This window comes from Pezoporus occidentalis, unplaced genomic scaffold (genome assembly GCF_034315485.1).
Source record: "Pezoporus occidentalis ecotype Australia unplaced genomic scaffold, CSIRO_AGI_Poc_V1 ctg294, whole genome shotgun sequence".
NCBI lineage: Eukaryota > Metazoa > Chordata > Aves > Psittaciformes > Psittacidae > Pezoporus > Pezoporus occidentalis.
The window spans coordinates 400,555-425,145 of NW_026914874.1; the positions used below are offsets into that span (position 1 = coordinate 400,555).

The following is a 24,591-nucleotide window of genomic DNA, read 5'->3' on the forward strand; positions in this document are numbered from 1 at the left end:
TGGGATGATACATGGGAGGCAGTGCTTCATTTATAACCCCACACAAACGCTGGAAAATGTTCAACTTTAAAAAGCATTAGGTTGGTTACCTTATGGGCCCCTGCGGACCAAGAAGTGAAATTACATGAACACAACATATCTATTAATCACCCCAATGATTCCACAGTGAGAAACAGCCCCAATGACATACATTCAACTGGAAAGAGAGTTGAGCAAATTACCTGCTAGTAGTTAGGCAACTCAAAAGATGTGATAGTACCTTTGTGTAGGGCTCCCCTCTTGACTCCTCAATGAATTCAAGTATTTCACTTGGATTAAAGCCCAGTCAATACATACATACAGTGGAGAGTAACAACAGCATTTCTAGCTAAACATGTGTGTTTCCTCTCAGCCAGGGTTACAAATAAGCTCCACTTAACATGAGATGCGTAGGCAACTCTCCACCTGATAGCACTTTGCTTACAATGTAAAGAAGGAGTCAGGAATAAAGAAGAAAAAAGTCATTTCCAGTCTTCTGCATCAAGACAGATTACAGGTCAACTCAAATTGACCTCTAATTGATTGATTTAGGTGTTACTATACAGAACAGAGAAGGCTACAGCAAGCTTCTTCCATCCAAAATTGAGAAACTAGAATAATTAACACCACCTTTGAAAGCAGCCATCAATGTCACGGCTGACATCAATCCTTCACCAAGATCAGTGAAGGTTACACATGTAAAATCTCCCTAGTTATCATGGTAAGTATATGTGTTTATCTATAAAATGTAAGATGATGGCCAACGTTTCCTGTGCTCAGAATTTGCCTTTCTCCACCAGTCTGGGCTATTTTTATCACTCCCACCCTTAAACAGCCTTGGTTAACGTGACTCTGCCTCCTCAGTGCCAAGCAGTGGACCTGAATGTGAGAAAGGAGACATTTTCTCTAATGGGGGTCATACCAATTACCTCAAACCACTTGGCTGCCACAGCCTTTTTTTCACCTCTGCAGTAAACAAACCCTTGTAGCTGGTCCGTATATGAAGCAATTCCTTTGAAGAGTGCTCCACATCTCCGCTCTCTTCAAGGCTTGATATCAACAACGATGATACTTTGGACTAACACTTGAAAGTTCAGGTCTCCCAAAAGACTCCCATGCAGATATCACAACCACTTTTGGCAGTTTCAGAAAGCAGCCTGTGCTTCAAGGCAAAGTGGTTTGAAAGACAAAAGATACACAATTAAATTTAAAGAAGTATCAGTGTGAAGGAGTTTATACTTCCATTTCCTTGCATAACGCAAGCTTATAGGACACAAACAAATCTTTGTTTGCCCACTAAAATCCAATTTAAACAGACACTTAAGAAGGCAACAAGTTCAATGTGTTAAGAAGCAACCTTTTAATAACGAAAGCAGAACCATACTTTGCTGTTAACAAATATTTTGAAGAAGGCTTATAAAATTAAATCTAAGCCAATTATCTGGTGCATCTGCAGCTGACAAGGAAGTGTCAATACTCCAAACATCTGCTCCATTTGTGTCCTCTCCTTTCTTACAGAGGAAGTATCAGCTTCCAATTGTATGATTAAGGTACTGCTCAACAAAAACTGTTTTCTTAGGTGATTACAGACTAAGGCCAAAGAACGAATTCGTAAGTTAAGCACCATTACCAACATGGAAGCCTGTCAAAGGTAGGAGTCTGAAGAGCACAGCTTTCTTCCTTGCCCCACACATGTAGGGGTCAGGTAACCACCTGGGGTGAGGCTTACAAGAACAATCATGGAAAGCATCTCCAGTCACACTGGAGTCATCTGATGCCAGAAACTGGACAGCAAGAAGACTGTTTTCCATAATGGAGTTGAGGGGTGAAAGAAGAGTCCCAGAGCACTGGAAGAAGCAGAACACAACAACAAATTAGCTCAGTTTCCAAACCAATGTCTTTTTACAGGCTCAAGGTATGAACACAGAACCACCCTGTATCTTTCCCTCAAGGCAACAGAGCTGATGCCATGAAATAGGCTTGCAGGAAACATTAAATACCACCCAAGACATACAAAAGAAGAAGAATGCCTCTGGAAGGCAGGGCTCCAGCCTCATCCACTCACCTTGGTGCAGGCCACTCAGCTGGAGGCCAGAACGCTGGGAGCACTCACAGGCCACAGCACCCGCAGCACCTAGGGAGAAGCGGGGGGGGGATTAGGACAGTGTTTCTCTGTGCCACAGCATTTCCAGCCACCCTCTTCAGTGTGGAACCGGCTGGGGAAGAGGACAGTGTGTTTTCTTGGAAGTTCATGGATTCTGTGCAGGTCATCAACTCAAATGTGTGAAAACTGAACAGACCATCCACCAAGACCAGCCCATGCTTCCAGACAGGATCCATATTCTAGATGCCATCTAAACAGTTCCAGAAATAAAGATTAGGCTAAAACAAATGGTGCAAACTCCTCTGCACCTTCTCAACCCATCCCCCAAGTATTCCACTGGGACTTGAGTTATCCTTGCACAAACCCTCTTTTCACAAGGCAGCAATGACAGGACTCATTTACTTTGAGGGTTTTACTTGGGCCCTCCTGGCTTCTATCATAACCTCAAATATTACATTAAAAAGGCTTTTAAAACATAACATTCGGAGCAGTGCAGGAGCTTTTCACTGAGCTAGCTTCTTCCCTGCCTGCTTGCGTGTGGCACCTTCACATTAAGTGCATGAGTTAAGATGGAGATTAGCAAGGCAAGAAACCTTTGCCCTTGGCATCGACACTCAGCTGTGACAGGAAACTTCAGGCTTTGGGTTTTTTCTATGAAGTGTAGAACCACTCATTTCACATTGGAGGGAAGTGCACATCTCCAAACTATACACATTTTCTCTTAGATAAGCAAAAGACTCAAGTGTTTATAAATATGAAAAGTTCAGCAGCTGGCTCAAAAGTTAATTCTCCAGTCTCACTAATGAGCTCTGGGGAAAGTGGCAGAGGGATTTGTTCAGAGAGTAACACAGTGTGTCACAGAAAGCAGGACTTGCCAGACAGGGCTCTCTTTAGTCCTATTTTTCTCCCCCTAGACGGCTGCTATCAGCAAAATGGCAAGAAGTCCTTTAACGGGGAGCTACAAACAAGAAGAATGAGAAATGGTTTCTTCTAATCATGCAATCAGAAAAAAATAGCCAATTTTTAATGTAAGCCCCATGACTTCTTGCTTTGTTGTGAAAACATCAAGCAATCCATATCAAAACACTTTAGAACACGGACTGTCTTAGGATTTTGTCCAATTCCCGGCACAAAGAAGTTGTTTTTAGTAGGATTTAGCAGGAACACTGCTGCAATATTTTTTCAGTACTTTAATATTAACTACTGCTGGCCTATTCCAGTAGCACAAAGTTTGGACTTAAAGAATGGGACTGACTTGCTTGGAAGGTTAGCTGTTTAAAGGAACTTCTAAGAAGCCTATTTCCAGTGCCTGCTGTCACTCTGCATCTCTGGCTTTCTTGAAGGCAGACTTTTTGGTGTCTTCGTAAGAGATTACAGAAGGATTTGGACAAGATGATACAGAGCTACCAGTTCTCCACCTTTTCGTCTGCAGTTTCAGAGGTTGTTTTATGTAACAGTATTTTTCAGTTTTCTCAGTGAACTGCACAGATTATTGCCATGCCTTTTGTGTGCCTCCTCCCTCCTGTCACTTAATGAGGATATTCTGACCAGCTTCCTTAAGTAGTTGCTGGTCTCTGATGACCAAGAACAGGGTGATTCTCCAAGGCATCAGATATCTGGCTGAAACAAACAGCAAGGCTGAGCTCCTACCCACTGAGAACAACTGTACTTGTACTTCAGCTGATGTGGAGTTCTCTACCACTACCTATGCCACTGTCCCCAGTGGCACATCTTCCCTTCATCAGAGAATATTAAAAGTCCTACTTGCAAGAGAACTGGAAAGCCACAGTTGGGTCTAACTGAATCCATAAACCACAGAATGGTTTGGGTTGGAAGGGACCTTAAAGCTCATCCAGTTCCAACCCCCTGCCACGGGCAGGGACCCCTTCACACTAAACCATGTCATCCCAAGACTCCCAGGGACTCCCAAGACTCCCTGGCCTTGAACACTGCCACGGATGGGGCAGCCACAGCTTCTCTGGGCACCCTGTGCCAGCGCCTCAGCACCCTCACAGGGAAGAGCTTCTGCCTAAGAGCTCATCTCAGTCTCCCCTCTGGCAGGTTAAAGCCATTCCCCTTGGCCTGTCCCCACAGGCCCCTGTCCAAAGCCCCTCTCCAGGTTTCTTGCAGATGCTTGTAAATGCTAACGCCAGCACCACTCCCTGGTGCTGGGAAACCCTTCCACCTCTGCAAGACCCAATGAAACCCCCTCTGGTGCCTGGTCCCAGGGCCGTGAGGACGGCTCAGGACAGTCCCCTTCCAGAAGGATCCGACCTGCAGACAGCACCAGCGCTTGGGTCTCTCTTGCTGGTGTATTACGCTGTATACATTGGAACTAGTAAATGCTTCATTGTGATTTTTGGCCACTTGGAACATTTTTAGCAACTTGCCAAGGTTTACCCTGTGATTTATTATGGAGGAAACAAACTCAAGCACTAACAAATGAAAATATGTAAACTCAGACTTTTCAAGTCAATACAAAGGTATTCAGCTTCTTAAAACCCTTTAGAGACCTGCAGTTTGCTGTAGATTCAATTGCTGGAAACAACAGGTTGCTCAAGAAACAACTGAAATGTCATCTAAGGAGTCACATTTAAGTCACTTTATAGAGATTTATAGTGAAAAATTCCACATGTATCATACTTTCCAATTGTCCTTCCTAAAGTTCTGGTCTGGATTTGTTGGGAAATTCAACAGTTCAACAATTTGTTAGAAATATTTTGTATTGCTTTTTCATTAAGGCCAACATACTCCAGGTATCTGCCACCTAGAACTTTATTATCTCAAATTACTATATGTAATAAGTTAAAACACACCATGAAAATATACCTGCAATAATTAAATACATGGGGAAAAATCATTTAGAAAGCTTAAAGCACTGGAATTACCTACAAATATAATGCTACATACAGCAAATAATAGTTTCATTACAGTATTTTTGGGTAGAGAGGCAGATGTCGTTAAATAGAAGGTAAACTTCCATTTTCAGTATAAAAATTCAACTAGATGCTAGTGCCATGTACTTCCAGAACACAACAGTGTTAGCAGCCATCACAGCATTATCTGTACTTAAAATACTGAAGCAATCTATGAATAAAATCAGAAGGGTTAGCTTGATTTTGAGTATCATTGTTTCTTGCAAGTTGTGTGAATGCCTTGAATGCATCAGGAATGGGATCGAGAGTACAATAATCTAATAATTATGGGTATTACTGGGAGTTCACATTAATTCCATCTAAAATAGCAGAATACTGGAAGATTGTATTGTCAGCTGTCAATCTCAAGAGATGATACAGAATTCCTCTCTTGCCTGTTTATCTCAATACACAGTTTCCACTTTTACCAGCATGAAACTGGTACAGCGAGTGTCAAGAACCTCTCTGTCTGTGCCTGCCACCAGTGGGACTTGGTTGGTGGAATGATGCAGCAACATGCATGTTTCTTGACCATCTTTTCAACTGAATAGACACTATCAGTCCTTTCCTATAGAAAACAAGCAAAATGAACAGACTGCAAATGACCAGACCCTGGGAGTCTTTTCCCCTCATTTGGACACGTCACTTGACATTCAAAATGCCATTATGCAAAGCCAACTAACTTGTACAAAGTCTTTTTTTTTTTTTGGTTCAAGAAACCCAGCAGAGAACTTCACCAAGCAATTCTTTGTTAGCATAACATTTGACCTTGTATCTCTTTGGAAATCATACAACTTTGCTAATGCAGTCCTTACAGAATTAATCAAGCAGATAGTTAGACCCTGGTTACTATGAACCCAGCCAATTACGAGCAGCACTGAAATTTGTCACTGGCATGTCCAACTACATTTTCCAACATAAAGATCAACAGAACTGTGTGGAAATGAGGCCCCACTCTCAGACCTGCATGACTTGGACACTGTAGACTAGAATCACTAGCAAAGCCAACGCTTTTAGGAACAAAGTATTCTTAAGCAAAAAGGCTCACCTCCCTGGTCTCCATTACCTGCTGCATTAAAACAGCAAGAAAGCATAATGCCTTTCACCCCCTTATTTTGACTAGCAAAGCTAGAAGAAATGATTCATTGAGAGTTCAGAGCTCTTTATTTGCCACTCTGCTTTACCGCATGAGCTCCACAGTTCAATAAAGGGCAAATCTACTGCATGGCTTAGTATGAGAAGTGGGGAGGGGAAGATGCCTAGGCAGTTTCTCCCTCTGTCAAATGAGACAGCACAGCTTTCAGAGTGCAGGGAAAGAGGACAAGGTTACAGCCAGCAGCAGTGGTAACAAGTAAGGAAAAGAAACCTGGAAAAAAGCAGGGCAGAGAGAGGGAGAAAGGAGACACACAGAAGGTACCCATAGGAACAAACACCTCAACAGCAGATGTATTTAGATACGTTTAAAGCAGCCTGGATTAGAAACATATCTACCTAAAAGCCTGATTGCCATTGTCAAGTGTAATTTCTGCCCTTGTTCAAGTACTCTAATGACAGAACTGTGGGCACTGAACACGTTCTCCATCGAGTAACTGGAACCGGGCGAGATATAAACCCATTGGTCTGGTTCCCAGAAGGGAAGTGACAGCTAGCTAACTGCTGAACCCAGCTGGAACTTAACAGTTACTTGACCACTGCTCCCATCCATTCCATTCACATCATGCTACTAGTTTCCAATGCTCAGCAAGAGACCTGGTTTTGCCTGCAGCCCAGCCTGCCTTTTACTTACTTCTCAAGATCTCCAGTCAATAAATGTATCTGAGGCTCTCACACTGCAGTCTTGACTTCCATGAGAATAAAATCCATACTCACCACAGTGCTCTGTGCCAGAATTTCTCTGAAATGCTGCTCCCTTACCATAAGAGGGCAAATTAAAGCCATGCTGTTATAGTAGCAGTCAGTATCTTTCCAAACCAGACATTTTGCTCAAATTTCAACATTGATCAGTAATGAGATTCTTACAAAAGGAGAGAAAATGATTCATGCCCAACAAGCATGAGACTGACTAGAACATTCTTCACCACCAGCCTCCAAGTTCAAAACATCCCACAAGTTACCCCACGACAGAGAGAATACTCACAGCTTTAGCAAAAATTACCATCAGCTCAGGGAACTGGTGCGTGAGGAGGGCAAGCATCGCCGAAAAGGAACACAGGCCTGCTGTGAAATGGATGAAAAAGGGGAGCTCTTTCTGTGGGTAAACGGAGACTTCGTGAAATGCTGAAAGAGAAAATGAAGAATTATTGGTATTTGATAATCAAGGACAGTTTTCTGAATTACTTACAGTCTTGTACCTCAGTTCTAGGCTTTCAGAGGGATTAAGTGGGGACTATCATGCAGCACGTTAGGTCCCAGCACTTAAAACTTCTCAAGCCTTTTTCCCTATATTAAATTCTTCATTCGTTGGAACTAGATGATCTTAATGTTCTTTCCAACCACAATCATTCCATGATTCTATGCTTATTAATAGTTGATACATCTTTCTCTTCCCAATCTTTTTTATCTTGCATGGGCTTTATTTTTGAAGCATTTCATGAGGCTTAGTTTTTGGTACCTACTCTTTCAACAGGACAGCAGGAAGAACTGTACAATTCACAAGCTGTCCAAATTACCTAAACCAACCGAAACAATTCAGGTGTTTCAAGCCTCTGAAGCATTAATCCTTACCTGAAGAGACCAGCACTTCTCCCCACCCTGTAAGAAGCCCAAGGCAACCATCCTGTTGTAGATACAGGGTAGCTCCTTAATACTTCTCAAAGATTCCTGCTTGGTAGGCCACAGTAAATTGTTTCAGAGCAGCTGACAGAGCAGACCTCAAAGAAAACACTACCAGGACCAGGTTATAAATTCTGCACATAGCAGCTCCTTGCAATTTCCAATTCATGGTAACAAAATCCAAAGAAGGCGATTAGACAGGCTAAGGACTGGCATCTGGAGCTTTCAGCACTCAAGACACTACTACTGGTTACTAGCTGAGGACCCATGTGTGAATTTGCAATTACTGGCTCAGAATACCTGCAGCTCTGAACTTTTATCCAGTGATTTTAAAGGGTTTTTAAATGCAGACAAAAACCAGTTTCTATAGACATACGTAATTCTGAAAGGGCAGCATGCCCAAACTGTGCTTAAAATCTAACAAAACCCTCAAAATTTAAGCAAGCCCTCTCACAAAACAAGAAAATGCAATAATATTAGTTTTTAAACTGAAGTCTGAGGAGGAAGAAGACATTTTACCCTCTCAGTTGTAGCTCCTGAATGCTGGCACATAATAAGCTTCCATTGTAAGAGCAAGCCCAGCAGAAGTGGTTTGTGCTCTTGCAACTTGTTAATGGTCAAGTGCTTGAGTTTTGGTTTGCTTTTAAGTATATGATTTTGGAGCACTACTAAGGAGAACATTTGGGGCTCTGTGCTTAATGCCCATCAGTCATGTTTAATGTTCTCCCAGCGATTATCAGTTCACTTTAATATGCAACCAGCCCTGCTAGGCCACAGTACAGGTGATAGTAACTTGCTCCCCTCTACTGTGCAACCAAAGAAACCATTTGGCTACCATAGAACACTTTTACACTCATACTATGTGAAATATGGAGCACTATAATTTAGGAAAGGTCCCAACAGAAGTTTTTCCTACACTGAAAAATCAAAATCAAACCCAAAATAGATAAGGACAACTAAAGATAAATCTGTGTGTTCATAGCCACAAAACTGGTACCAGTCAGACCAATACAGGATTTGTGAACCACTGATTTGGTCAACATTATTTTAAATAGATAAATTACAAAAAAAAAAAAAACAAAACCAAACCAAAAGTGTCAAGATTTCTCAAGGAAGTTCTGCAATAAAAGTGTTAAGATGATTTTATTTATGGGTAAGTTTATATTTAAAACATAACAGGAATGCGTGAGTGATCCTGTTGAAATAGCTGCATGTGTTGGTGTTTAATTATGCTGGGAAGTCTACAATTTAGGGGTAGCTGCTAACCAAGGAATTCCTTGTGCAATATCCTGCATAAGTGAGAAATGAGTAATTTAAAGCAGTCTGGGGGCAAATTTACATTACACATTTTAAATATAACTTCAGGCTTTTGAAACAGAAACAAGTATGCGCAGTTTTCCTTTCCACAGCTGTGGTCTCAGTGGTTCTGCTGGTGCTTTTGCAGTAGCCCTTTTCAGTCCCATGGGACTTGTGTTTCTTCATGATGTAGAAGTCTATCCCAACGGAACTCTATTAGCATGTACAATTAGCAGTCCAATTCTGATCTGAATTATGCTATTTTCCTAAATCTGATGAGCACAGACCCCAATGATTAGTCTGTTTGCCTTATCTAAAGAAAAAAATAACATGTAGGCTCATCATTGTACAAAGTAATCTTGAAGTAATGAGCAGCTGAAGAAGACTTACTTTTCAGTGTCAAGTGTTAGTATAAATCCATAAATGCATACATAGATAAAAAGTTCCAGGAAACAGACAAATATGTACCAATGAATTAATGACAGAAAGCAATATTCTGTGGAGCTGAGATTAACCAAGGGTTCTCTGTATGATCACAGGCAAGTTCTGCTACACGCTGAAATGCAGGGCTGGAATCATGCATTTATTCCTTGCTAAAAGGAGAGCGCTCCTCTACAACAGCAGTCAAATCCAAGACTTCTTCTAAAAGTAACTTACAGAACTGGCCCACTTTGCTGTTCTCAGAGTTGGCCAAACTTGGTCTGAATGTACCACACACAGATTTCATCTCCGAAGGGCTTGCGCTGTTATGGAATCAAGCTAACATTTACCACACATGCATGTCAAGTGCTTCAGCATCGTTTGGGAGGGACAGCAACAAACAGCTGAATCCCCTTCACAGGAAGCTCCAACTAAAAAATTCACAGTAAGGTAAATACAGAATACCACAAGCTGAACATGCCCTTAGCTTATGTTTTATTATCATTACTGCTTAGAAACCACTTACTTGGCAACAGTTCTCTGTCTGCTGTTTCTGTGCAACTGGGATAGGGATAGAACAGATGACCTTTCTCTAATGGGTATGGGATCATCCTAAATGCTGAAAAAAAGAGTGGGTGACATTAGATCTGTATCTAAACCAAGCGACAAAGAGAACCAGTTGTGCTGGAGATGAATAAAAGCAGAGAGACTAATCTACTGTATAGAAAAAATAAACCAAGGAGAGATACTTACTGCCTTCCCACGTGCAGTGTAGCAGATTTAGAGCCCCTTCTATCCTCTTCCAATGCTGGAGGTGAAAAAAAGCATATGCTACTGCCTCACTGTCCCCTCGCTTCAGAATATGCTCTGGAGGTAGCACCAAGCTTTTCATTTCTAGTAAATACTGAAAGTAAGAAAGGAAAGGACTCTTATTACATGGAATAGTCAAGAACTTTGAATTGTAAACATAAATGATCATTTGAGGCACAACTGAGCATATCACAGGGGCCAGCTTCTGCCTATTCAAGAACCATGGAGCAGACAGCCCACATGGGAAGTGAAAAGCAGCAAAACACATGTTTTATCTAAGACTCAAATTGGAGTTTTCACACACAAAGCATAAGGAAAAAACCTGCATCTTCAGCAAGGCAAAGTAAAAATACATTCCTGTGGACTATACATACAAGTGTAACGTTGCAGGTACAATACCAGTGGGCTACAAGTTTAGGCTACTAACAACCAAACCACTGAGGTTATTTTTGCACATCATTTCATCACCCACAGTTTCAACATGGGAGGCTAAGTACTTGTTAGCTCTCAAGTATGAGGAGCAAACCAGAAAGTGTCAGTGTGCTAACCAAAGGAATAACAACAAACCTAATCCAGGAAAATCTTGGTTTCATGTGGTTTTGCTGGACTACCACAAGGTATCTCTCGCTTTCAGGTTTTTTCAGTTGCAGCCTTGTCTCTCCATCAGCAGAATAGCTGCTGCACAGCAGGGTCAGGGAACACAAGGATCAATAGTTTTCCATTTCCCTCGAAACACAGGACATGCAATTTTATTTTCTCATAGCTATTAAAAAGAAGGGCAGGTATTCATTTGAATTTAGCTTTTAAAACCTGATGAGTAATTTTTACAGGAATGAAATGACAGCTTCAGCTCCAGTATTTACCTGTGAGTCGTTCTTTCCTACCATGTAGTGTCTCATTGAATCACAGCCAAAGTTAATCCACATTCTTTGATCAATGTAGCTGGCAATTCCTTTGACTGTCTCCCGAAGTGTAAGAATGCAGCTAACTCGCCGATTTATTTCAGCAGATGCCACAAACTATGAGATTATTTACTAATCCAGTTTGAGGACTTAACTTTTCCCATTCAGATTCTTGAAGGAATGTAGGAGGGGTTATGCCCTAGCCAAATAAAGCACATTTACTGCCTGGCTAGGTTCTTCTCTTAGTGCCTTGGGCCTGCACTCCAGAGGGGAATATTCTTGCTAATCCCCTCTAATCCTCTTCAATTTTTTTCTTTTTAATTTATTTTTGTTTAACACAGGGAAGGATCACTCACACTGGGCTGCTGTGGGAAAATGGTCTCCAATATCTGACCCTTGACCTGACTCCTCATCACTACTAACCACGCACAGCGGTGGGGATGAAGCCCCTCTGCAAGTATTGCCACAACATACCAGTGCATTGGCTGTCTCTGTGCCCACGTTACCCATAAACAGCAAAACTCCAGAGTCTGGCAGGTTTTCATGTCAGTGTTCAACCATAAAACAGGCAAAGTCTCACCCCTGAAAATACCTTGGGGTTTTCAGATTTGAGAAAGTCTTTGCACACAAGATAAAAGTCTAAGATATTCAGAAGATGATTGTTTCCTACATGACCAAAATGTAGTTACAAATCTCTAATGTGAAACAGCTCAGGAGGGCCAGTTCTCTAGCACTGTAAAATGCTTTCCTCGCTTGCCAAACAAAACGCATCCTTGTAAAAGCAGAACTCAGAACAAAGAGAAACAAACATTATTTTCCTTATGCAAAACGATGTTACGTGCAAAGACAACCCCTTTCATCAGACGTAAGAAGAAAAGGATTTCAACTTTATAGACTCATTTATTTTTAGTCCATGGGACAGAACTGACTACAAATTCCAAACCCAGATTTTCTTCCCCACTAGTCCACTGACTTTGCTTGGACTATGAGCATTTCAGAGTTCTCGATAGCCAGCACCAATGAATTCCTGCCCTGCCATCTAATAAACTCATGTTTCAAAGCACTACTGTAATAAAAATCAATCATGAAGACGACTGGATAGGTACACAATTAGAAGAGAAGATCAAATTGCTGAAACCTGGAACCAATTTCTGTGATTGTCTATAGATCTACAGAATATATTTTGCTAATAGCCTGTTTGAAATGGTATCTTAGCTTCTTTTAAAATGTATATGAAGCTCCTGAAACAACTGGAGGATACACAAAATAAAAGCACTTCTAGATAACGATAATGCGTTATAATCTTCTTCCCCTAAAGGCAGAGGCTAAAGAAAAATCTGTCTGAGACTGTCTGAAATGAACTTGCCACGCTCTTGATCAGTCATGCACACAAGCAGCAATTTCTCCCAGCAATTAGCTTTCTCAGTGCACATTCTATTAGATTGGACAGGCAGACAGAATAGAGCAGCTGGATAATTCCAGCCCTCCCAGCACCGGTCACTGGGACTCCGTGATCATTTGGAGAGGATTAGGTCCAGGACTAAGCCAACCTACGGCATTCAAGGTTTCAAGCTGAACACATCACCAACGCTAGTACAGTAAAAAGCAACATAACATTTTATTTTCACCCAGTGGAATCTGTACCTTGGCCACTTCAAGTAATGCCAGTAACTACATTACAGCCTGTAGCAACACTGATTCTGAATCTTGTTGACACGTGGATGAATAAACTAAGTGACTGTAGATCTTTGCATAAGCTAAATCCTGAAGCGATGCGTGGAAGCACAGCAGAAAAGTGGTTTGAAACACTGTGAGTGGTTATTGTTTGGAGAACTTGATTCGGCTTCAAGGATTTTAAGTATCTAAATTTCTCTGTATTAGTGCTTACCCTTACCCAGTAAAGGGACTTCAGTAACAGATTAATGGATTTTCCAATGAGTTAGAAAATTCTGAGTTTATATGTTTTTAAAAAACCCTGTTTGATCATCACCTATTGCAAACAACTAATTCTGGCACCAAACATTTACGACATAAATGCTGATTTGTTTAACTCCTCAGTGGCTGGAATTACCCTAACCAACCCAAGGGAACATGGGGCTAGAAAGGCAATAATATAATGTGACTTGCTTTCAACAGACAATAGGAAGCGGTCCAATAGGAAATAAAATACTCCTACCTTTGGAACATGAGGGTTAAATTCCACAGCTCTGTGAATTGCTTCCACAGCATTAATTTCTGCTGTACTGAGCCCTCTTTTGGAAGCAGTTTCTGGGGAGAACCTGAAAGGAAAAACCTATACTGAACAAAAGTAATAAATAATAAATGCTAACCAGGTGTTGATTTGCATTGTAAGCTTGGAGTTCATTAAAAATCGGCTGATTTATCAGGAAAGATAAACAAACCCTTCTAGGAGACAAATGGTCATGTTCATTTAGGTATCCTGACTGTCGTCCACACCCATATGACAAAGTTTTGTTTAACTTTTTGAAACAGCATGTCAATCACATAAGGTAACTGAGTGCCCAGTCATTCATATCCCTGATACAGCATCACCTACTGAGAGGTAAAGCTAGAAATCAGCTGTGCAAACAGACCAGGGTGAAAGCAAAATGCCAACATGAACTATCACAACCATCCCACACCCAATCCCCAAAACAAAGAAGTGTTGAACATCACAAGCAAGATGCTGAAAACAAGACTGATACGAAAGCACACATGTGTGCATGGGCTCTTGAGAAATATCTTCACCTGTATTAACTTTACGGATGCTTTAGATTACGGATGCTTTAGAAACTTTAGATTGCATTTTAACTATACACACATATGTATGTAGGGATACGCTTAACTTGCTCTTAGAAATGCAACTGCTACATACTGGATTTAGACCTTTTCAATTCACATTCAGACTTTTAAAATTCATATTTACAGCATAACTCAAGATTAGTAACAAATCGCTGTTTTCACAAACATGCGTGCTTACCTTTCTGAAACGGCTCTGGCTTTTAACAGGGCTGCTGTGTAACATATTGCTGCTGACTTTGGGAGACTGATATCTATGATAAAATAAAACAATAAAGCTGTAAGATCCTAAGGCAAGACAAACATTTTAAACCCACATCCTTTGAGCTTAAAGATTTTCACTTGGGTGTACCAGACAATGAATGTAACATCTGGAACATTTCAGCTAGGATGAGAAACTCTGCATTTCTTTGCACAGTCTCCCTTCTGCTCACCAGTCAGATTAACAACTGATTAACAACTCAGAGCTGTAGTTAGGTGGTAAAGTGTAATTTTTTCTTTTTAATGTACCAAAACATTGAAACTGAGTATAAAGAGACATGCATGTTTAAATACACACTTAAGACTGGTGTGATTTTCCTGTATTAACCCAAGGAGGTTTAACAGAATCTTCTTTTACCCGATAACTGCAATTGTACATTAACAGCAAGCTTTACACGATGCTAAAAGAGAGACTGACTTGAAGCTGACCAAAAAATGACACTACTGACAGGTAGACAAATTTGACTGAAGATGCAATTTCCATTTTTTCCAGTTCCATGGGGAAAAATTCTTTTAGTTGTAGCTTTTTGTAGACTATCTGAGGCCAAGTTTGAGCTGACAATTACAGATTAGAAGGTTAACACTCCACAGTACAAGTTTACTTTAAAAGCAGACAAAGTCTGGGGTCTAATTCCCAAGTACCATGTTGTGTACAGTCAGATGGCTCTTGCTTTTTTTTTGGTAAATCCCATCCTGGGCTTGTCCATCACTTACTAGAAGTCTGGCTGTCGTGTCAAGCAAAACACAGGGGTGCTACAGACTGCCTGAAGCTCATACTCATTTTTCCAGATGCTTAGGAAAAAATCAGCAACCTTTTCTTCAGTGTCACAATTCCTGATTTTAACATGAAGAAGCACGAGGAAATAAGGAAATGGTTCTGTTAAATTAATAAGGATCCACACAGAACACCATGGACAGTCAAGTAACAGGAGCAGGCTGCTAGGGTGGCCAAGCACAAGGGGCACAGGATTCGGGCAAGAATATTCTACTTTCAATTCACTGAAGCAATAAAAAATAGACATAAGAGAGAACATGGCAACTGCTCACAAGCAGGGAACAACAGCCACAAAATACTGTGTCTGTGTCCCTCCATTCTGAAGGTGATTTAAGGGACAGCTTTGACAGCAGCACTAACGATGTGGGCATTACCTAGGTGGCAAAACTGTAAGGACAATAAGAAAGTAAGTACATATTTTATCAACCTTTATCTAGACTTGCACAGTACCCAAAACGTATTAACTGAAATGGAAAGTGAAAGCAAGCTCCTGCCATTTAATAGACCAAAGCTTGCACACCACTAATCTCTGACATGCAGCACGCTTGCACATTGCTAATCTCTGGCAAGCAACCTCAGTTTACAGAATCATGAGGCCAAGCCTAGAAGATAATAGAAGGGAAAACTACCTGTTCCAGCTTATTTACAGCAATTACTATAGGGGCTATGCACTGACTGATAAAAGCCTGATGAATTTAGGCATAATCAGGGATGCAAAAGAGATTAAAAATTTACAATATCCTTGAATTGAAGCAGAGTGAGCGCAGGAATTTCTTTACAGATTAGAAGTCACCTAAAAACACAAAATAATTTGTGTGCTATTTAGCTTGCCTACATTTGACCTCATTGTTCAAAAGAAAAAACTTAACTTGGACTCTGGAGCTTCCTATTTGTTGCTGATGAAGTGAATCTACTCACCTAGCTGAGCTTAGCGGTAGACATCTTCTGAGCAGGCACACCTTGCCCTCCTCACCTACACTCTTACATAAAAACACCACTGTTTCCCCAACAGACATCACTTACCATCATACTTTGCTAAAACTGCTTGGACATCTGCATAGGCCTGTAACTCCAGCAGTGCCTCCAGGAGGTTTTCATGAATATTCAGCATGCTGAGAAGTGGAAACTCTTTCATTAACTGCAAATCAATACAGAGAAATATATTAAGCCCATGCAGAATTGCACCTGAAACACTTCACAGAAATCGGTACAACAATTTAAGCTCTTTCAACGTTCTCTTCCTTCAAAGTGTTAGAAACTGGCACATAAGCAGCATGAAAAGAATCACATCATTTCTACTTTAGTTTTTCCCTATATTCACCTGCTGGAAAATAAGTAGACTGAGGCTCACACAACACACTCTCAGCCCAAATTTGCACAACTCCCACAGTGAGCTGGTTTGGTCAGTAATATTTTCCTATGAAAAAAGAACTTATGATACACCTGGGGCAAGTGAAAGAAGCATTGTGAAGTCTAAAGCTCGCTATTTTGACAAGTTAAGAGTCAAGCATGAAGCAAACTGGACAGCAGAAACATACATTATGTAACTTAAACCTGAGATGGAGGAACAAAAAAACCTGTTCTCAAGAAATCATCAATAACAACATACAAATCTCATCCGAAGAGAACTGAATTAGATTCATTATGATGCCTAGAAAGGAACATTAAACAATCAATTTGGAAATGTGACAAAACAAGTTGCTCTCTTTTTACATTTTCACTTACATCTCTCATCATTTTTACTGCCTCTCGGATTCTTCCAAGTTTTCTGGCACACATAGCCAGTCTCCTTTTCACATATACCAATACATTGGTGTCTCTTCCTGATAACAAAGACAGAAAAAATTAGGCTATCAGTTTCAAACCTTCCCTCTCTTTCCCTCTCTCAAAAGCCCCAAAGCACCCAAAATCCCACAGCCTTCCCTGTGAGGGTGCTGAGGCCCTGGCACAGGGTGCCCAGAGAAGCTGTGGCTGCCCCATCCCTAGCAGTCTTCAGGGACAGGTTGAAAGGGGCTCGGAGCAAGCTGGTCTAGTGGAAGGTGTCCCTGCCCATGGCAAGGGGGTGGAACTGGATAAGCTTTAAGGTCCCTTCCAACCCAAACCACTCTGGGATTCTATGAACCTTTTTCATAACCACACGTAAAAGCATCAAATAATTACTACTGCTGTCCCAAGCAAGGCCCATCTAAACCAATGGCAACTTTCAACTAGGTTAAATGAGAAAAAAAATAATCTATTTTTTCCTAAAAATAGTTGGTAGAATAAGAGCAGATACTACTGGAACACACTAATTGCTTCAGTAATTTGCTCTACCTATCCATCTTTCCCAGAAATAATGTACTGAGCCTCAGCAAGACAACCCACGATGAGTACAGAGCATAACTGCCACTGCCTAAGATTCATTCAGGTGCTATGTAAGATCCCATGGCATGCCACGCACAAGCATGGCTACAAGAGTAAGAACTCCTTCACTGAGCTGGGAATCTAACTAGAATCATGAATTTTAACTTTAGCTTTACATTTCTGCTCACACGAGACCAAGAGTTATGAGTCCTTACTCAGCTGTGCTTCATGCTGCGGACTTTGGGAATGGCAGTTCTGAGACTTTCTGTAAATCATTTCTCCTGCTTTCAGAGCCTGCTTGAAATACTTCTCAGCATCCACAATAGTTGTTGCTTCTTCCTCAGCCAGGAGGACATATGCAGTGGCACAACTGTAATAAGAAAGGCATAAAGTTTAGTGTTTTTTAAGCATTAGAAGCATTAGACCTGGGCAGTTTTCACTGATGTTTAGTATCAAAGCACTAACAATATTCAAGTACCAGAACATTGCCTTGAGTTCAAATGGTGAGCGTCAGGAAAACAGAAACCTTTTCCATGTTACAGAGCACGCATTTGGAGAAAGAACAAAAGAATAACAGCAAGTCAAATTATTTCCCTTGAAATATTAAAAATGCTCTGGCAATTGTTGGGAGAGAGTTTTTGTGGTTGCTTTGCTTTTTTTGAAGCAGGAGGTAGATATTTTGCACAAAACCAACAAGACTACATAAAAAGCAGACCACAGAAGTGTGTGGAATTGTTTGGTTTGTACTATAAGAGTGTTTTCAAACCCCTCATAAGAGTGACATCTGTGAACTTCCAATACAGTATTAGCACGATGCCACCTCTGAAACACTTCCAACCTCTTCTTCAATTGAGACTGTTCCATATCTGAATAACATTTCTCATTGGTTATGGCTACTGATACATAGATTAAATGGCATCTTTCCCAAGAAAAGAAGGTAACAAAAGCTATTTTATAATAGAATGGTTCAATACTTCAGTGCAACTGGCAGCCCATGTACAATTCTCACGGTCACCCTTAAGCTATTCAGAATTATCAGAACACTAAACTGGCAGCGTGCTCAATATCACTCCATTTAATCTTCCCCACTAGAAATACAGCAATTGAACTTAGACTCTAAACTTACTCATTGTTCAACTCTAAAGCTTGGTATGCTGCTTTGATCCGAGCTTGAGGGTTTCTCTCTCGCCACGCTTTCTGCATAACTGTGGCAAAAACATTGAAAGGTTGATGAGGGACAGAGACAAACACCTGAGAGCCAACAGAGGTGATGCTAGCTGCTCTGTGTCAGCTCCACAGTAACATTCACTTCCATTCTGCAAATTCCTCTTTGCTATATGACTGGTACAGAGAACAGTAAACAAGAGTTTGAATTCCATAAGCAGCAGACTTGCAACTTCTCATCATGAAGCAAACTTAGTTCAAGAAAGCAACACCGTCAGAAGATTATTCTCTGACCATGTAAGAACTCCTACGCTGAGAGCAAAGACAGCTTACACAACCAGGCAGATGTACAATTTCTACACTGCTACAGATTTTTGGAAACACTTCCCCAGGCTTGCTGAAAGCTTGGCAGGAGCAACTGTTAAACACAGGTTCTTGCACGGACCCGCACAGAGTTTTATTTAAGCTTTCAAACAGAACTTCAAAGGAAACGGGGATGGAGTGTGCTGTGTCTTGCACAGGTACTGTTTCATACGTAAAGATTTAGACAACTACCAGATCACACAGGGTTAAATTACTTGTTTTTATATTCATAGAATCCCAGAGTGGTTTGGGTTGGAAAGGACCTTAAAGCTCATCCAGTTCCAATCCCACATGCCACAGGCAGGGACCCCTTCCACTAGAGCAGGTTCCTCCAAGCCCCTGTGTCCAACCTGGCCTTGAACACTGCCAGGGATGGGGCAGCCACAGCTTCTCTGGGCACCCTGTGCCAGCGCCTCAGCACCCTCACAGGGAAGAGCTTCTGCCTAAGAGCTCAGCTCAGTCTCCCCTCTGGCAGGTTAAAGCCATTCCCCCAGTCCCGTCTCTACATGCCCATGTCAAAAGGCCTTCTCCAGCTTTCTTGAAGAGGCCCTTTTAGGTATTGGAAGGCTGTTACAAGGTCTCCCCTGGGCCTCCTCTGCTCCAGGAACATTTGAGTTGAAAATTCAATTCAAGATATACTATAATAATTTATCGCCTTATCAGAATGTGTCCTAGGAACAACCAAAAAGGGTGAAATTATCTGTTCAAAAGGGTCACTTGAATTGCAACTTGAATTCAAAATCAGTCAGATAAGGAGCAAACAAAAGCTCAGTGGAATGACTCTGAACTCTTTCCCACTATGTTTGTATTAGGGAAAAATGGAAATCCCAAACTGAAACCCAACTTCTAAGCAAAAGCAAAACAACATATTTGGAGCTACCACTTTTCGTGCAAGAACTAACAGCTTTCACCCTAAATCTGGAGGTCTGAAAGAACTCCAAAACTCATGGAGTTACGTATCTGGCCTATCTCAAGTACGATAAGAAAACTGAAGAATCTATACATGTTTCTTTTGGAACAAAACCTTCTGCTGTCCAGCAAGAATAACGTGGAAAAATGTTTGAGTTTTCTTTTGGAAACAAAATATTAGTCTTGGCTTAGGGAGCGAGACAATACACTCCATTTTGTGAAACAAAAACACATCGTTCATGTCAAGCATGTCACAGCCAGCTGACAAGTAACACTTGCCCAGCTTGACAAATTGACAATGGTTCACACCCAGCCTGACAATAACCAGGTAGAGAACGTTTTCTGCACTGAACATGTGGAGCACAATGGAAGAATTCTGCAGACTGCATTATTCACTACTGAGGTTTAAATGAGACATCTCTGGCTGTTGAGAATACAATCCAGGTTTTCAATATTGTGCTGTTAACTATTTAAAAAGTGTGAGACCTTAAACTAAGTCAGGATCCTGACAGCCTCCAAGTTAGTAGAGAAAGCACATGGCAAAAAAAAAGAAAACATCTTTTCACTAAATACATCTGTTAAACCTCATTAGTAGTTGAGAAAAACTGTAATTTCACAAAGCATTTCACACAACAGCTTGTGCTACCACCAGTATATATTAAATACCCACTTTACACTCTCCAGCAGTCAGATATGTCATGCATAAGACACTGGTACCTGTATCTGAAGGCCGAAGGGCATCTGTATCACATGTGAAAAAGTTCTGATGATCCTGAGCAGACAAATTCATGTCGTAGTAGGTAAGAGGCTCCTTCCCAGTCACCCACATGTACCTTTAACAGGAGAAATCTCAGTAACAGGCACTCCTAGACAATAACAATGCTGATATCAAGGGGGCATTGATGTGCCTAACAACTGAAGCTAGTGCAGGAAAATTCAATTAATAAAAGACTGGAGCTACTAACCAGAACTTTCAAGTACTACTGCCCCATAAACTGTACAGATTGGAAAGTACTAACCAACCTGAGATCTGACTTCCTAGCAAGCAGGTTTTCCTATGAGACTTACAACACAGTCACATCAGTTTAATAAAGAGAAGTTAAATTCAGAATCACTGTCTCAACCTCTGAATAAAGCTTTTCCTCCTACTTTACTGTCTCTCTCTCAAAAAAAAAAAAAAAAAGATGTTATAGTAATATTTGCATTCTTAACATTGAAACTGCCAAAACTTGGATAGGTGCCTTTTAAACACAGGATTGGCATCAATCACCACTGTAATCCTGCAGGTGCCTCCTGATATTACGTGTTCGAGCTCTGTACAGAAGTCATGTGTATGCCCCCAGATTCATTTTAACAACATGCAATGGCAAGTAGGGTAATAAATACCTGCTGTACTCTGCCCCTCTGAAAAGATTGAGAGGATTTCGCCACACTTTGCACTCTGAGGAAAAAAAGAATATGAACTTTTAAAATATGGAGTCCAGGCAACACTCCCCTGACTTTGAAATACAGGAATGCAAGTGCAGGTTTACCTTCTAAAGGTGCTTTAATTGTATCACTACACAACCTGAACAGAAACATATGATCTTCTCTATAAACTTCTGCTATTCCATAAGCATTGCTGCTTCCCAGCATTGCTGGGGTACAAAAGCACATGGTGGAAAGATCAAGCACTGCCGTTTACATTCATGCAATATTTATCTTGCACATATTCAGAACATAAAATATCTAATGTTACTGAAACAGTTTTAACTGAATAGGTAAAATACTTTAACCATATTTTTAAGAATAAACATTTTAGATCAAAGACACATTATTATTTATCATAGAATGGTCTGGGTTGGAAGTAACCTTAAAGCTCACCCAGTTCCAACCCCTGCCACGGGCAGGGACACCTTCCACTAGAGCAGCTTGCTCCAAGCCTCGTCCAACCTGGCTTTGAACACTGCTAGGGACTGGGGCAGCCACAGCTTCTCTGGGCACCCTGTGCCAGCGCCTCAGCACCCTCACAGGGAAGAGCTTCTGCCTAAGAGCTCAGCTCAGTCTCCCCTCTGACAGATTAAAGCCATTCCCCTTGGCCTGTTCCTACAGGCCCTTGTCCAAAGCCCCTCTCCAGGTTTCTTGTATGCCCCCTTCTAGGTATTGGAAGATTTTGCTTATTGGAAGATTTTGTTTACCTTTACCATTATTAATAAGCACTAACGTGGAGTCAAAGCCATTTAAAAGCCAGTTCATGCCAACCAGCAACCTTGAAGCTTAAGGAAAACTGCTGGGGCACATCAGCAATACCTGGCATGTTCTGCCTGCTGGTCTCACTCTCTCCAGCAGAGAATGCCGCTGGTGCTGGAGGGCTGTTTTCTGCCCCCCCGATGAGGGGCCTCAGATGACTCACAGAAACCTGCTCAATGAAAGATGTGCCGTACTTTCGGAAATGCCACCACTCAAACACCTGTCACAGGAAGAAAACACCAGAAATTCCTTAGGTGACACCCTTCCAACAAACATCAGAGAGGAGGAGCCCGCTGGTCACAGCTGGTACATCCCCTTGCAAATGACTGTAGACAGAACCCATCTGCTTATAAATTAACACCAATTATTTTGGCCTGTCTCGTCATGCAGGATGCCATGAAAGAGATTAAAAAACAACAGTAAAATTTTAGTCAAACCTATGTTCCTCCCTCCCCAAGTCATTAGAATAATGTCTAAACCCTTTCAGTTGGGTTGTGGCTGGAACTGGATGGGGCAGCCCCAGCTTCTCTGGGCAACCTGTGCCAGCACCTCACCACCCTCCCAAGGAAGAACTTCCTAGTATCAAATCTAAATCTACCTTCTGATATCTAATCTAAATCCTTCAGTCAAGTCCCAGGCAACACTACTGACTGCAAAACAGTTGTGTCTGCCATAAAAGACACTTTTTTTTTTTTAGTGGTGGCTACAAGAAAACCTTACCTATGAAACAGACTTTGCACATTCTGGTAAATAGGTTTAACTGATGTGAAAAGACATTTTCTTTAGGTTCTAATATTGAAATAGAGATTAATCTAAAAGATTTGCATGTAGCACCACAGATTTAGATGATCCTCACTGAATCATTGCTTCATTTTCACATAGTTATACAATGACACTTGCATAGCACCACCCCCCCCGAGTTACTGTGGGAAGCCAAACAACCAACCAGCTGGGTTAAGGGAAATACAGATCTCAGTGTTTTCTTTACACAGAGAGGCCTGCAGAGTTTGCATGTGTTTGTTGCATTTTTCATATATCTATGTATATACGCACATCTGTGCACATACATATGGACATGTACCTCCTTAAAACAAGTGCTCTTCCTCAGGCTCACCCTAATGTACAACACACATAGCAAAACAGTCATACAATGCATCAGAAAAGATACTAAACAAGTTCCTTCCTAGTACAAAAGCACCCTCTAGAGTCTGATCAGAAAAGAGCTGAGTGCATTTACCCTTAATAAAGGCATCTTAGAGGTGTTAAAAGTCGTTTAAAACAAATAAACGTGGACTACTTACAAATATCAGTCCAGATATAAAAGATGAAGTCACTGTAAGGGCAAAGTAGAATTTTGGAGTCAAAGTGCTTAAGAACACAGTCACTGTTAAGAGAAGCAGAAACAAAGGCTTTACAAGAGAACTGAAAAATACAAAGAGGTTTTTATTAAACAATGCCAAATGAAATATGCAAATTACAATGTGAGCCTAATAGCTTTACAGATGTTCCTTTGTTAGAGAATTCTTGCCATCTAGCATTACTTCTTGTTTGCAACCATCTATTACAGTAAATTAGGTTATATACCCAATCTAAAAAAAAAATTCAGTGTAAAATCTTAGAGCAGACGATGGGTTCAACCACATCACAGCCGCTGGCCCACAAGCCAATTTAATGTATTATTTCATTTTAATCCCAAATGGAAACATGCAAGTTGATCCTGGACGTTAAGCACACATTTCCCACAGACCTCCCTTCCCGGTACTCCCAACACAAGGCAGTTTTCCAGCTCTCTCTGCCCCTGGGTTTGACCCTACTGCACATCAGCTCCGGCCCCGCCGACAGCCCGGGAGAAGCACAGGCGGCCGGCAGCTCGGGCTCTCCCCCGCTTCAGGCTCCAGCCGCCCCGGGAGCGGGTGTCTGCAGGGACACGCAGCCGGACGCCACGGGACAAGGCGTGGGCCGGGTGGCGGCGGGGCACGGCCAGCATCGCCCCGGGCACTGGCCGGGCCGCCTGGGACGCGGGCCCCAGCGAGAGCCCCGGGGCTGGGTGGATACGCTCGGTGTGTCGCTGCGAGAGGCTCAGGAATGCGGGCGCCCGGCCCTACCCTGCCCTGCTCAGCCCGCACCAATGACCCCAGAGTCCTCCGCAGGAGCTCGGTCTGGACAGGGGGAACCGTCCCCGCCGAGCCCGCAGCCCCCCGATGCGGCCCCGCCGCGTCTCACCGGCCGCCAGGCTGTCCCGGAGCCGCAGCGGCACCCGCAGCACCACGTAGAAGAGGCCGAGCCCGGCGGCCACAGCCAGGAGCCCGCGGGCCCACGGGGCCGCCGCCGCCACCCGCCGCCTCAGCTGCTCCCAGCGCCGCAGCGCCGCGGCCGCCCCAGGGCACGGAGGCCCCCGGCCGCTCCCGCCGCTGTCCGCCATGGCCGCCGCCGGGGGACGCCGGGAGAGGGGCGGGCCGGGCGGCGGGGCGGGGCGCGGCGGGCTCCACAGGCGCGGGCAGAGCGCTCCCC

General features: G+C 42.2%; 2 protein-coding genes across 3 annotated transcripts in view; both read right to left on the reverse strand.

The window, feature by feature from the left end:
• RHOC (ras homolog family member C) overlaps nt 1–24,591 on the reverse strand; it is a 421,559-nt gene that overhangs the window by 358,644 nt on the left and 38,324 nt on the right. The gene's annotated exons all lie outside the window — the stretch shown is intronic.
• Nucleotides 1,355–24,529, reverse strand: ST7L (suppression of tumorigenicity 7 like). The gene is made up of 14 exons (XM_062626571.1): nt 24,304–24,529; nt 23,382–23,464; nt 22,141–22,300; nt 21,238–21,292; nt 20,569–20,684; nt 16,798–16,895; nt 16,096–16,210; nt 14,218–14,290; nt 13,414–13,516; nt 10,279–10,429; nt 10,052–10,144; nt 7,175–7,314; nt 2,084–2,152; nt 1,355–1,865 (listed from the first exon to the last, which is right to left on the reverse strand). Exons 1-13 carry the CDS (start codon nt 24,500–24,502, stop codon nt 2,099–2,101), a joined length of 1,440 nt encoding a protein of 479 aa, XP_062482555.1. The 5' UTR covers nt 24,503–24,529; the 3' UTR covers nt 1,355–1,865; nt 2,084–2,098.

Bases quoted from the DNA above. Each gene is read 5' to 3' on its own strand.
- ST7L (XM_062626571.1), bottom strand. From the start codon at position 24,502: ATGGCGGACAGCGGCGGGAGCGGCCGGGGGCCTCCGTGCCCTGGGGCG. The intron at 23,465-24,303 runs GTGAGACGCGGC...TTCTCTTAACAG, and splicing joins CCGGGACAGCCTGGCGGCCG to TGACTGTGTTCTTAAGCACT. The intron at 13,517-14,217 runs GTAAGCACGCAT...TTTTCCTTTCAG, and splicing joins GCCAGAGCCGTTTCAGAAAG to GTTCTCCCCAGAAACTGCTT.